This window comes from Hyperolius riggenbachi, chromosome 2 (genome assembly GCF_040937935.1).
Source record: "Hyperolius riggenbachi isolate aHypRig1 chromosome 2, aHypRig1.pri, whole genome shotgun sequence".
Lineage (NCBI taxonomy): Eukaryota > Metazoa > Chordata > Amphibia > Anura > Hyperoliidae > Hyperolius > Hyperolius riggenbachi.
This window is the reverse complement of record NC_090647.1, coordinates 118,672,483-118,687,132: the sequence shown is the minus strand read 5'-3', so window position 1 is coordinate 118,687,132 and position 14,650 is coordinate 118,672,483. Positions and strand designations below refer to the sequence as shown.

At 43.5% G+C, this 14,650-nt stretch overlaps 1 protein-coding gene across 2 annotated transcripts in view; it reads right to left on the bottom strand.

The window, feature by feature from the left end:
* Nucleotides 1-14,650, bottom strand: part of LIMA1 (LIM domain and actin binding 1) — a 120,281-nt gene that overhangs the window by 80,168 nt on the left and 25,463 nt on the right. For both annotated transcript variants that reach the window (XM_068267272.1, XM_068267274.1), the window contains exon 2: nt 12,671-12,796. In XM_068267272.1, coding sequence (XP_068123373.1) covers nt 12,671-12,786 — 116 coding nt within the window. In that variant the 5' untranslated portion in view covers nt 12,787-12,796. The remainder of the gene's footprint in view (nt 1-12,670; nt 12,797-14,650) is intronic.

The window sequence follows — 14,650 nt, the reverse complement described above, 5'->3', positions numbered from 1 at the left end:
TGCAAGATGTCAGGCCAACATGTTGGATCGGGTAATAATCGCGGATGAATGCGACAGAAACCCCCGGCTGCTGTTCCCCCTAGCGTGAAATGTGCCAAAATCCCCCCTTCCCCACCCTTACGCCCCATGCAGTTATACTTTGCTGTCTGCCACTGTCTCCGCACTCCTTCTGGATTCATACCAGCGCCCTACATGTTACAACAGTGTGCCGGCACCACATAGGGCACAAATCTAGAAGTAGTAAGGAGACAGCGGCAGATGGTGTTAAGAATAACTGCACAGGGTATCAGAGGGCACGTATTACAGTGATGTGGCTTCATGAGGCCGATTCCCAAAATATTTCATTCTGGAATGAATGAGGGAATCAGACTGTGGTTTGTAATGCCCAACAGATCTCTCTCCGATCACACAGATCTCTTTTGGTCGATCTGCCCATACATCATCTGATGTAAGCCACACCTTTAGATTTTCTAATTCTAAATAGAATCTCCTCCTGTTGCAGGGTGCTCATTACTCGCTCATACACAATGCAATTGCTGCCAGCAGTGCATGTACTGCTTGCATAACTGAAAGCTTGCACCGCCTGCCTAGTGTTACATACAATCAGACCCGTACTGCTGCCCTGACAGAAACCTTCACAAAGAGCAATAGGTAAACTATAAAATGTCCTTAGCCAACAAGTCACTGAATAATTAACTAGTGTAATGTGCTGAAGACGCTATACCAGAGCAGATTACTTATTTACATAACCAAGACCAAGGGGGTAAAGTAAATTGCAGCTAAGCACCATGACCAAGTAAAATATAATCAAAGCTCTTTTATTAACACACACACCATTTCTTGCATGGAATCGCATTGCTGTAGGCTAGATGTCAGGTGTGGCACAGCAGGGAGTGACATCACCATACACTGTATTCAGATGACATAATAGTGCACCTGTCATCCACGCACACATATGATTAATCTGTTGGCCATTATTAATGTACAACTTGTGCCAGATCCTTACATAAAGGATACAAATAGTCTGATGCCATCTCACCAAGAAATTATTACTAGTTAGCAAGCTAAACAGTGGTTCTTACACAGCTCCAGCACCCTTATATGTCCAACAGGAGCAGATGATAAAATGTTAATGTAAAATAGAAGGTATTCATCAGTGAAACAGCTTAAAGGGGAACCTGAAGCCAGAGGCATATGGAGGTTGCCATATTTATTGGATTTTTAAAGTGAAGGTCCAAGTTGATTAAAAAAAAACAAAAATCTACTTACCTTGGGCTTCCTCCAGCCCCTGGCCCCTGGGGCCGTCCTGTGCCCTCACCACAGCTCTGGTGGCTCCCGGTCCCCTCCGGTGCAGATGCCAACCTCGCCAGGTCGGCATCTCCTTGCGCTTCAGCATGTGGCTCACGGAGTCGCACTGACGTCATACGGACTGTACTGCGCACAAGCACAACTATTCAGCGCTGCGTAATATGTTGGCGCTTTTTTACTGCGCAGTACAGTCCGGATGACGTTACTGTGACTACATGAGCCACACGCTGGGGCGCGAGTAAGCCTCTTGTACCGGAGGTGACCCTGGGCCACAGACAGGGAGCGGAACAAGGACACAGGACGGCTGCAAGGCGCTGGAGGAAGCACCAGGTAAGTAGATTTTTGTTCTTAAAATCCCCTAGGACCTTCACTTTAAGCAATACCCGTAGCCTGGCAGTCCTGCTGATCCTCTAATACTTTTAGCCATAGACTCTGAACAAGCATGCAGCAGATCAGATGTTTCTGACATTATGGTCATATCTGACAAGACTTGCTGCATGCTTGTTTCTGGCGTGATTGAGATACTACTGCAGCCAAATAGACCAGCAGGGCTGCCAGGCAACTCATATTGTTTAAAAGAAAATAAATATGGCAGCCTCCACATACTTCTCGTTTCAGGTTACCTTTAAGGTCTAAACGAGACAAAATGACCACAAGGATTTCTACTTACCTGGGGCTTCTTCCAGCTCCCTGTAATCCGTTTGTTCCACCGCTCTCCTCCCAGCTGTAATAGACCACCACACATGCGTGTTCCCGACCGCACATGACCCCCGATCGCACTCCTGGGGCCAGGAGCATTCTGCACAGTTCACTAAGGCTAACTGGGCTTGCGCTGAACTCTCCCGGGAGCGTAACTGGGGGGTGCACACATCCAGGACCGCACGTGCGCAGTGGCCCACAACACGGCTGGATTGTGGTCTACACTGCGGGAGACCGGAGGAGATCAGACAATCATGGAGAAATCTAACAGGCTACAGTGGGCTGGAGGAAGCCCCAAGTATAGATCCTTGTGGTTGTTTTGTCTCAGGTTTAATTTAAGCTGGCCATACATTGTACAATTTTTTTTGCTTAACCAGACAAAAAACATTGATTGTAAATGGAAATAAATTTAAACATTTGCAATCAATATTAAAATTGATATTAAGGACTAAAATTGATCTAATTCTGGTCTGTAGTAGGTCATAAAATAATTGAGTGTAATATCAATAAAAAACAAAATCGAATGGTAACTGTAAGGACAGCCTAATCAGTGGAACCAAAGTGTATTTTACAAACCTGTGTGTATTTCTACCACCTGTACAACCCACTGATGTCTTCTATGCCATAGAGCACCATGGCAAATAACGCCATTATGAAAAAATAGACTACATTAACCACCACATTAAGATCGCCAGGGCGGCTGCGGGAGGGTTTTTTTTTTTATAAAAAAAAAAAAAAATCTATTTCATGCAGCCAACTGAAAGTTGGCTGCATGAAAGCCCACTAGAGGGCACTCCTGCTGCATACTTCCGATCGCCGCTGGTGATCAGAAGTAACAAGAAGGGCCGCGATGAGCGGCCCTCCTTGTTTTGCTTTTCTCGTTGCCATGGCGACAAGCGGAGTGACGTCATGGACGTCAGCCGCCTCCGATCCAGCCCTTAGCGCTGGCCGGAACTGATTGGTCCGGCTACGCAGGGCTCGGGCGGCTGGGGGGACCAGCAGGGCTCAGCGACCAGCAGGGCTCAGCGGCGGCGATCAGGTAGCACACGCGGCTGGCAAAGTGCCGGCTGCGTGTGCCGCTTTTTATTTGGCGCAAAATCGGCCCAGCAGGGACTGAGCAGCACCCTCCGGCGGTAATGGACGAGCTGAGCTCGTCCATACCGCTAAGGAGGTTAAAGAGGAACTCCAGTGAAAATAATGTAATAAAAAAAGTGCTTCATTTTTACAATTATGTATAAATGATTTAGTCAATGTTTTCCCATTGTAGAATCTTTCCTCTCCCTGATTTACATTCTGACATTTTTACTGCTGGCAGGTGATGTCACTGGAAGTAGATGCTGCTTGCATTTTTTTGGCAGTTGGACCCAGCTGTAAACAGCTGTTATTTCTTCAATGCAATGAGGTTCCCAGACAGGAAACTGAGGACCATGGTCCCGACATCACACTGTGGGAGAGGTTTCACCACAATATCAGGCATACATAATTTCCTGCCTCGACTACTGCAATGCCCTTCTGTCTGGTCTCCCTATAACCCAAACAGCCTCGCTGCAGTCCATCATGAATGCGGCAGCCAGAACTATTCACACCATCGCTCCACCACAGCAGCTCCCCTCCGCAAATCCCTCCACTGGCTTTCTATCCAGTTCAGAATCAGATTCAAGATACTGTGTCGGACCTACAAATCTGTCCACAAAACCTGTCCAACCTACATTTCCGATCTTACTCAGAGGTACACACCTAGCCGCACACTTCGCTCCTCCAATGAACTTTGCCAGACCGCCCCCTGCATCACCCAGTCCCATGCACACTTCCAGGGCATCTCAAGAGCTGCTCCAACACTATGGAACGCCCTACCTCCACCCATTAGGGCAGCCCTCTTCAACATTTTCAAGAAAGCCCAAAAAGAAAAGAAAGAAAAAACAAAAAAAAAAAAAAAACAACTCACCTCACTCTGGCCTACCCCCCCCCCCCCCCCCCCCTCACAAGTGCTCTAAACCCACAGCTGAACTCTGGTCTTCTACCTTTCATGTCCCTACCTCTCCCTCTAGATTGTAAGCCTTTGGGCAGGGTCCTCCTTTTGTGTCCTACCTGATCATGCACCGCCATTACTGTGCACCCATGCTATAAATTTGAATGAACTATTGCCCAATCTCCATTTTCCCATCCAGTGACTGACTAAGCATTACCTTGTACTCCTACTGTGATGCATTATCTGGTTTTTCTTGTATTCCTGTATTGTCATATTGCTGTATATCACCCCTAAATATTGTCTGTAACCTAAACTAATGTCCAGCGCTGCATGGTATGTTGGTGCCTTATAAATACAATAAATAAAATAAATACAGAGCCCCCTGATTACCAGTTTGTGAAAAGGAAAAGATTTCTCATGGGAAAGGGGGTATCAGCTACTGATTGGGATGAAGTTACATTTTTGGTCATAGTTTCTCTAAGTGGAGTGATTGAGGTTGCAGAGTTCCCCTATCGGTCAGGAATACCAGACATTATTACACATTCGCAGGGATATCTGGGGAGGTGGAAGAGGCAGAGCCTAGCCGAATTCTACAGGCACTGTACGCATAATACATCATCGGCCTCGATCACTACTAATAGATCTCCCTAAAAATGGTAACCTCTCATGGAACCATTCAGCTATGCACTACACAGGAGGCTAGGGCGATTGTGAATGTGCCAGGGGTGTGGAGTTGGCGTTAGAGTCAACCGGAGCAATTTTGAGTCTGAGTTGGAGTCGGAAAGTTCATAAAGTGAGGAGTCTAGAGTTTTTTTGTACAAATTCCACAGCCCTGGAATCTACTTCCGGAATAACCCACGCTTGTATACATGTTCAATAACGGTCACTCCATAATATTGGCTGGTTGTTCGTTAGGGCCACAGTTTGGAAAATGGAGTATTGTACAGACATGGTGCTGGGTTATAGCTATATGTAGCCAAGCATCATGTACTGTCTAATGGAGAGGGAAAAGGAACAATGGGGTGGTGCAAAAGTGCACAGCAACCAGGTGAAAAAAAAATATAATAATGTGCTTATTCATTAGCAAAGCAGCTGTACACAAGCTAGAGTCTGAACTTTTTTTTTGTTTCTCTTTTTTTTTTTTTTTTTTTTTTTTTTTTTTTAAGCAAAATATATATACATACATACACATATACACACACACATACACACACATATACACACACACATACACACACACATATACACACACATCGGACTGGTTTTATAGCCAAAGTCCAGACTAGCTTATTTAGATTAAGAATGCCATAACTACAGATCCTTTAAAAGATTAAAAGTGAAGTGTGATTTTATTACATAGGAACCTGTTGACATTCCATCCCAACATACCCCACATACAGGGCCGGCCCGCTCATGAGGCGGGGAGAAACATTTGCCTCCGCCAGCATTTCGGGGGGGGGGGCAGAAAGGGGGTATTGGGCCTAGCGGTGGGGCAGGGGTGTCGGACCCACCCTCCCTCGCCTGGGTCCCCCGATCTGCACTCCCCTCCAGCTTTAAAAAGTGAAGTTCCAGCTCTATGATTAAGAGGCAACGGGCGGGGATCACTCACCTTTTCCGCGTTCCAGCGTGCCCTCCACTGACGTCATTTCCTGCAACGCCGCCCACTGTATTGTAAGTGGACGGAGTTGCAGGAAGTGACGTCAGTGAAGCTCACAATGGAACGCGGAAAAGGTGAGTGATCCCCGCCCGTTGCCTCTTAATCATAGAGCTGGTACTTCACTTTTTAAAGCTGGAGGGGGGAGCGCAGATCGGGGGACCCAAGCATTCCCAATACCCCCTTCCTGCCCGCTACCCCTTCAGCTCGGCGGCCCCCCACCCACAGACGAGAGGGGGGGGCGTCGGCGATTTCTTCTAATTTTGCCTCAGGCGGCAAAAAAAGTCTAGGGCCGGCCCTGCCCACATATGAAGTAATGACATTAGCTGGGAGGAGGCAGCACAAGGCAGGTTCTCCTTGTGAGCAAAGAACACCTGACCTTTTCTAGCTCTTATTTTACTAAGATACACCTAAGCTGAATAGGGTGCTTATACTTACCAATCCATCAGTTTGGATGTGATCCGATCCCCTCTGATGTGCCGCTGACTGGAGCCAGTTGCACAGTGAGGCGCATGCTCTGCCCACTCACGCTCCCTGTAACTTCACACTCCCACCCAGATGAGCACAGCAGTCAAGCCCAAGCCTGCCCCCTTGTGGCTCTGCTCAGGAATCATTATAGCTGAGTCATTATAGCAAAGCCAGACTGAGTGAAGAATAAAAGAGAGCAGCCCCATTGGTCTACATGGCTGCAGTGCTGTCTGTCTATCACACCAGAAACAAGCATGCAGATAATCTTGTCTGATCTGACAATAATGTCAGAAACCCCTGATCTGCTCAATGCTTGTTCAGGGTCTATGGCTAAAAGTATTAGTATCAGTAGATCAGAAGGATAGCCAGGCAACTGGTATTACTTAAAAAGGAAAAAAAAATATGGCGGCCTCCATATCCCTCTTGCTTCAGTTCTCCTTTAAACACTTTGCGGCCAGCACTGCAACTACAACTCAGTCTCAAGAGATTATGGTTGGTCAGTGAGAGGCAAATAATTCTGAATTGATGCAGCCTTTATTGCAAATGTATTCAACTTGAACCTGGACCAATGGAATCTCACATTAGCATCGTTTGGTCAATTTTTAAGCTGCATACATTTGCATAAGTTCTGCATAATCCTGGATTTTTGTACAAGCAAGAGAAGCAGTGGAATCAATGGCTGAATAGCTTTGCGTTGCATCAAGCACACTTGTAGTCCAACCAATTCTTAATAGATTTCTGCTAAAACCCAGCTATGTTAAAATGGACCTAAACTCTTGCACATGACAGAGAAATCCACCCTATATGTATGTATTTAGAATTTAGGCTGTCTAATTTCCCCCTCAACTGCATCTAATCACAACTGTAATTTGACCTCTCAGGTGTGACAGATGGCTGCCTCGGCAGAGCAGCCAATTTGTAAACACAGGATGTTAACCCTATGTATGCTTCCATGAAAGCAGGAAGCAGACACTGCTGACTTATTGCAGGATTTGTATCAGCTGAAACAAAATGTTTTTTTCTTTAAAGGTTATTAGGCTGTTGCTTACCTTTTAGAGCAGAGAGGAGTCTGAGTTCAAGTCAGCTTTAAATACACAGTATGGTGTGGGTATCAATCCCCATCCAATTAGAGGGGGGGGGGAAATCGACTAGCCTGGGCTGTAATTGTCTCAAGTACACTTTGCTCTACTTAAAGGATGACGAAACTGTCCCCTTTATAACCGCATAAATATGCAGATTGTACAATTCTAGCTTGGAGCTACTGACAAGCAGCTGAGGCAAAATGTGTTCTGCAGCTGCCAAGATGACTACATTGTGATAACCTTTTCACACACTACACATAGGTGTGCCGCCTCGGTAAACACAGGAGACTTGCTGCGATTTCACAGGAGATCATGACTTATTCATTGCAGGAGTGGTCGGGGCAGGATGCTGCATGTCTGCTTGTACTGGAGCAAGAGAGCTCTCCTTATCATGGCGGAAATCACACATACTGAAGTCAGAAACAGGGCCATAAAATGTAACATAATTCACACTCCAAAGGGGAGGAAGAAACTCAAGAATTTAAAATTTTCTATTCTACTGAAAGTTTACCACTATAGTCTTAGCGTACTTACTATTGTTCTTAAAATAACAAAATATGGCTCTGATGAATAATGTAGTGTATTTGTATTCATGCCTCTGCTTTTTGTGGTTAAATAAAAGCGCATCGCAGAAACAGCAGCCTGTAATCTGTACTCAACAGGCGCAAATTTAAAAGCCAACTATCACGAAAAAAATGTTTTTAATTCTAACATAAAATGAATATTTCTCCAAGAGTAAAAAATGCACTTCAAATTACTTTTTATGTTTCTATCACTTGGAATAGGTATTAACGATGAAAAATACAGATTTTGGAATAGTCCACCTCATAGGAGATTCTCAGTATTACCCTTATTCTCTGCAAAAGCACTCCCTGGGAAGTATCTATACAGGAATGTCAGTCAGCTTCCCTATCTGCAACTATTCTGGCTGTCGGACTGAACAAGTGCAGTTCAGCAAGTGCTTTTGTAAATACAGAAATAACAGAGCGCCCCATGAGGAGATAGGCTAGTCCAAAATCTGGAGAAGAAAAAAAAAAAAAAAAAAAAAAAAATTGTCACAGGTCCACAGCAAGACAGTCAAAAATAAATGTCTTGTGCATTTTACTCCGAAAGAAATGTACATTAAGATTTTATATGTTTTGTTTTTTTAAATGTCCTTTAATCATCATGCCAACAAAGCAAACATTACCAAATGGGTTTAGATTCTGTTTAACTTGGTAGAAACAATGGAGAAATTATTCCATAACATAAAAGGTCACTGTAACTGGTTTACTATGTTTATAAGTAAAGTGTAAGCGCCTCAACTGTACATACTGGGGTTGATATGCCTGTAATCATGGTGTAACTACAAGTACATAGCAATATGAATAAGTGCATCATTTTAAGGGTTGTCATCTTTTATTTTATAATCATCAAGTATAGTACAAGAGTTTTCCCACTCTGAAGTAAACCTACCACTTCCTTCAATAAAGAAAAAAGGTCTTCACAGTGTAGACTATTTACATACTACACATGTCTTATCAATGTAAGCAGCCAGTGCCAAGATATGTACGATAGTTAGTCATGTCAGTTCTGAAAATAACTAACACTTGGCTACACACTGGCAGATTCACGGCCAGCCATGCCTGCATTCAACTGATCACATTCTGTTTCACTTAGCATTTTACTAAGGCTATTTGATCCATTTCAAACCCTTACACACTCCTAGGAGTTCTGGTTCACCATGAGCTTGCCGGGTACTGGTAATCTGTAACTCTGGGGGGGGGGGGGGGGGTTTAAGTTCTACCCCATTGAACCATATTAAAATGACAACTGAAGTGAGAGGTAAATTGAGGCTGCCATATTTATTTTCTTTTAAGCAATACCAGTTGCCTGGCTATCCTGCAGATCCTCTGCCTCTAAAGCCCAAACTACACGATACGATTCTTTGTACGATTCGATTACGATTCAATTAAATCTGACAGGTCCAACCGGGATTCAATTCGATTTGCAATTGCAAAACAATGGCAAATCAAATTGCATCGAATCCCGATCGGACATGTCGGATTTAATAGAGTCGTAAATAGAATCGCAATCGAATCGTACAAAGAATCGTATTGTGTAGATTGAGCTTAATACCATTAGCCACAGATCCTGAAAAAGTATGCAGCAGATCACGTGTTTCTACCATTGTTAAATCTGACAAGATTAGCTGCATGCTCATTTATAGTGCTATTCAAACACTATTGCAACCAAAGCCTAGCAGGGCCACCAGGCAACTGAAATTGCATTTTGCAGCCTCCATATACCGGTCACTTCAATTGTCCTTTAACCTCCCCAGCGGTATGGACAGAAATGTCCATTCAAAACAACATGCTGTGAACAGTATAAATATGCATGCACATCAATACTCTACTGCACTGTATACTAGACCCTTGCTTGACACATTTTGGCAAGTTACAGGAAAAAAAAGTTTTAAAAATAAATTTTATCACTGTTTGCACAGAAATCCTGGGGAAATTGAACGCTGGGTAGGTTAATCCATGCCATGCACTGATGAAGAGCAACCACTCTAAAACAGTCTGTATGCATGTTGGATTAGTTTGGCTCATTAAAGGGAACCTTAACTGAATAGGGGGTAAAGAGTTTCACTTGGCTGGGACTATTACCAGCCCCCTGCAGCAGTCCTGTGCCCTCGGAACCGCTCTGAAATCCTCCGGTCCCCCGCTGTCAGTTTGGTTTTTGACAACTCACCAGTCGGCCGGCCGCCATGCGTATTATTGGACGCATTCCCTACTGCAATTAGTGCTGTTGCGGACCGCAACGCGTACAAAAATACGCGCTGCCGCATGCGTAGCTATGCGGCAACGCGTAATTTTTGTACGCGTTGAGGTCCGCAACAGCGCTAATTGCAGTAGGGAATGCATCCAATAATACGCATGGCGGCCGGCCGACTGGTGAGTCGTCAAAAACCAAACTAAGTGACAGCGGGGGACCGGAGGATTCCAGAGCGGTTCCGAGGGCACAGGACTGCTGCAGGGGGCTGGTAATAGTCCCAGGTAATTGAAACTCTTTACCCCCCCGTTCAGTTAAGGTTCCCTTTAAGATTAACAAGCTGACATCACTGCATTCCAGCGGTTCTGGAGGTGTTTTTAGCTTGCAGGGGCAAGTGATAAACCACACCTCCCAACTTTTTGAGATGAGAAAAAAAAAAGGGACACTTAAGCCATGCCCCTGCAACACCCCTGGTCACACCCTCACCACGCCTCTAGTCACGCATACCATAAAGATTTCATAAGAAAAATATGTTGTTTTATAATTCAAACCACACTGGTTCATTATCCTTCATATTAACATTTAAAAATTAGTAATATATCAATTTAAAGGTTGGGAATAAAGTTTAGAGTCAAATTATACATATACACATACACATACACATACACATACACATACACATACACATACACATACACATACACATACACATACACATACACATACACATACACATACACATACACATACACATACACATACACATACACATACACATACACATACACATACACATACACATACACATACACTTTTTTTTCCCACAGAAAGAGGGACAAAGTCCTGAAAGCGGGACATATGAGGAGGAAAGAGGGACAGGGCTCCCAAAAAGGGACTGTCCCTCCGAAAAAGGGACAGTTGGGAGCAGGGCTGTGGAGTCGGTCCAAAAATCCACCGACTCAGACTCCTTAGATTAGGATTCCTCCGACTCCTCTAATTTGCATATTACAATTTTGTTGATTAACAGTATGTAACGTGAAATTCGTCTCTTAACTGCCGACGCTTAGGAATTTTACAAGACAACTGAAGTGAGAAGGATATGTAGACTACTATATTTATTCCCTTTAGACTAAAACTAGTCCTTGGTAAGAGTACTTGTAAAAGGTACAAACCGGAACAAAGAACATCTATCAGGCCCTAGGCAATGTAAGTGTGGGTACATGTAAGAGTGATGTGCAGGTACTCTGCAGGGGAATGATGAGATTCTTCCTCTATTACACATCTGAACATGTATCAGGCCCTAGGCAATGTGACTGTGGGTACATGCAAGAATGAGGTGCAGGTACTCTGCAGGAGAATGAGGTGATTCTTCCTCTATTACACATTCTTCATGCACAATCTGAACAAGGTTTATTGGTGATAGACAACACCTCTGTGTTCAATGTGCACAACATTTTCAGTGGATTCAGTGCAGCTCTGTGGGGAGTGCATATGTAGAGTATAGTACTACTGTGTAACAAAGTAAACCTGAGACAGATGAAATTAAAGTTTTATACATACCTGGGGTTTCCTCCAGCCCCCTTCAGGCTAATCAGTCCCTTGCTGTCCTCCTCCGCCACCTGGATCTTCTGCTATGAGTCCAGGTACTTGAGCCAGTCTGGCGTAGTGCGCATGCACACACTCCGCCGCCCGGGAGCGTACTACACCTGCACACCACTATTGCGCAGGTGCAGAACGCTCCTGGCTGTGGAAGCGACATGCGGCCGGACTGGCTGAATTACCAGGACTCATAGCAGAAGATACATGTGGCGGAGGAGAACAGCGAGGGACCGAATGGCCTGAAAGGGGCTGGAGGAAGCCCCAGGTATGTATAAAGCTTTTCTTTTAATTCGCCTCAGGTACCCTTTAATTCATAGTCACCAAACCAAATTTTAACATATCAATTTATTTGATTTCATGAGCAAAGAGTGCATACATTTGCATAAACCAGCATCAATGCAGAATTATTTCCATCTCATTGACCATCTCTATTAGTGACACAGCTACACATCAGGCTTTATTCTTACAGCATAGATGTTATTTAGTATATAAGAGATTCCTGTGTACATCTCATATATACTGTACAGTCACAATCAGATATGTATATCTGACTTTAAAAATACGGGGACTGCTTTATTGAAGCAGCACAAGTAACTCATTTTGATTGGTTTATTTCATTTTTGTGGACTGAAGACAGCTATTACTGTATATATACATTATTTTTAATGACTATTATCTGAGAAACAGAACATTTTATCATTTTATATTTTAATTACAGTTACAAATTCATTAGGAGTCGGAGTTGGTGCATTTTTTCCCGACTCCGACTCTAGGCACCCAAAATTGCTCCGACTCCACAACCCTGGTTGGGAGCTATGGATAAACTGTGGGACACCTTATACACTCACTTCAATCTGAATAATTACAGATACCTGTTTTAAAAAAGAAAAAACAAATCTGTTTTACATGCCAGAACAAATCCAGTGCAGACAAAAGAACTTCCAACAATTGTAATCAATGATCAGAATATTTCAGGTGGATCCAATCAGGATTGGCAATCTTTCTAAAGACCAAGGAAATGGATTCTAAATATGTATAACACACATGTATGCACTGCGTAGCTAGCATATGTATCATGCTGCAAAGAGCAGTGCTGCCAGGTATTCCACACAGAGAAGGGCTGCATGATTAACTTACTTGGAGAAGCGTTCCATGATAGCAGAGTTCTTTGGCTTTACAAGAGAAAGCTCCTTTGCGGTCACCCTGAGTGACTGGGAGGCCCATTGGCCCCTCTTAAACCGAGACGAGTCCATCTTCTGCTACCTAAAAGGAGAAAGCGCGACAGATTAATCTCAGGAAGCACAAAACACACATTACAAAACTTGCTGGGTGCTGTTCCTGGAACAAGTTGTTTGCAGAAGGGAAGACAGGCCCAGAACAGCCCAGCATAATGGCCTGCCAGCAAAGGCAGGGTGAGGCCAACAATCATCACTCACTGCAAAAATCAGATTCCAATAGCTAGGCACAGTATTGACATTCTAATAACAGCTGCAAGCTAATACAGATTAACTTCTTACAGCACAAGTGATTACAGTGATTATATGTCACACCCTAAAGAGTGAGGTAGCAGAGAGAATGACAATTCATACACACACATACATGAAGTGTCTGATCATTAGTGAGCACAATGGGGCTGTAGCTATTGCATTCCAACATGTGAGAAGCCTAATAAGATGTCATCCTTTATTTCTCTCAGTAGCGGAGGATTATCCTTTCATTGTATGGGCAGCTGAGTCAAGGCATGTTAACAGCTATTAGCTCTCTCGTCACTTGCCCGCATGAATAAGAGACAGATACATTATGAAAACAATTTACAATATCTGAATCCTAGACATGAATGCATTTATTAAATATGGTCGTTGCTTTTAAAGGCACATGTAAGGTTTAGAGAACATGGTCCTGATTTTCCACAAGCCTACGTGTAAAAAGGGCGCCAGGAAATTTGGGCGCAGGGTTAAGCTGAAAAACGTCTCACCCTGCTGTGGTAAATTTCCTGGCGGCGTTAAAGTGACACTGAAGTGACAAAAAAAATGATATGAAAAAAATATAATGAATTGGTTGTGTAGTACGGATAATTACTAGAGCATTAGTAGCAAAGAAAATATTCTCATTTTTATTTTCAGTTATAACATTGCATCATTCGCTATTATTTACAGTTTACACGCTACTCAGCATTCTAAATTATTTTACAGAGCAGGATAGTGAACTTTTAAACTGTTCTCTGCAGGAGAAAAAAAACAATACAGTGCCAGGCACTTGTGATAATAAGCCTCAGAAGACAGAGCTCTCTGAGACTTGAAAGCCCTGGAGCTCAATGGCTCTTTCGCATAGATAACAACTGGAGTTTCTTAACTCTTCCTGTACTGGAAATAATATTAGACTTAGGTCTCTGCTCCTAATGTTTTATTTCTTAGCTGTACTACACACACAAATCATATTTTTTTTTTGCTTCAGTGTCTCTTTAATCACTATTCCCCCTCCAAAATGCCATACATGATACAATTCGGCTTCCAGCTATTTCTGGAGGCAGAATTGCAATGTTTTTATCCTAATTTGGGCTCTGTATTTGCCAGCACTTAAATTAATAATTGAGCACCGCCATAGCCATAATTCAAATTACGGACCATGGCAGCATGTGTAGGAGGCTATACCTTCTAGCAGGGGAGCTGCCACTAATGAGGAAGGAGCTGGCAATTCCTACACTGGTGTCATTTACCTGCACAGAGTCTGGCTTTTACAGTGATCACATCTGCTGTCTGGGCAGAATTCCTGCATGTCAGTTTGCAGCCTGTCTCTTCATTATGAACACAGGTGCAGTGCTAGACGCACCTGGATAATTCACATATTCACAGGCATTTAAAGAGAATCTATGAGAGCAAAAATGGGGACGCTAATATTATTACGGTTATCTAATGGCTACATATATATAGGTTTTTCTGGCCAATGTGCATCACTTGAATCGATTCTGTCAGTCATCTATTGCCCCTGCATAACAGAACCAATTTATGTGCAGTTTATCGTTTATGCAAGGGAATGAGGCAGTAGCAATAGTGATCAATGCCACACACACAACATTGCCTCTAGCAGCACAACTCTCGCAGATCCATCAATGCTTGA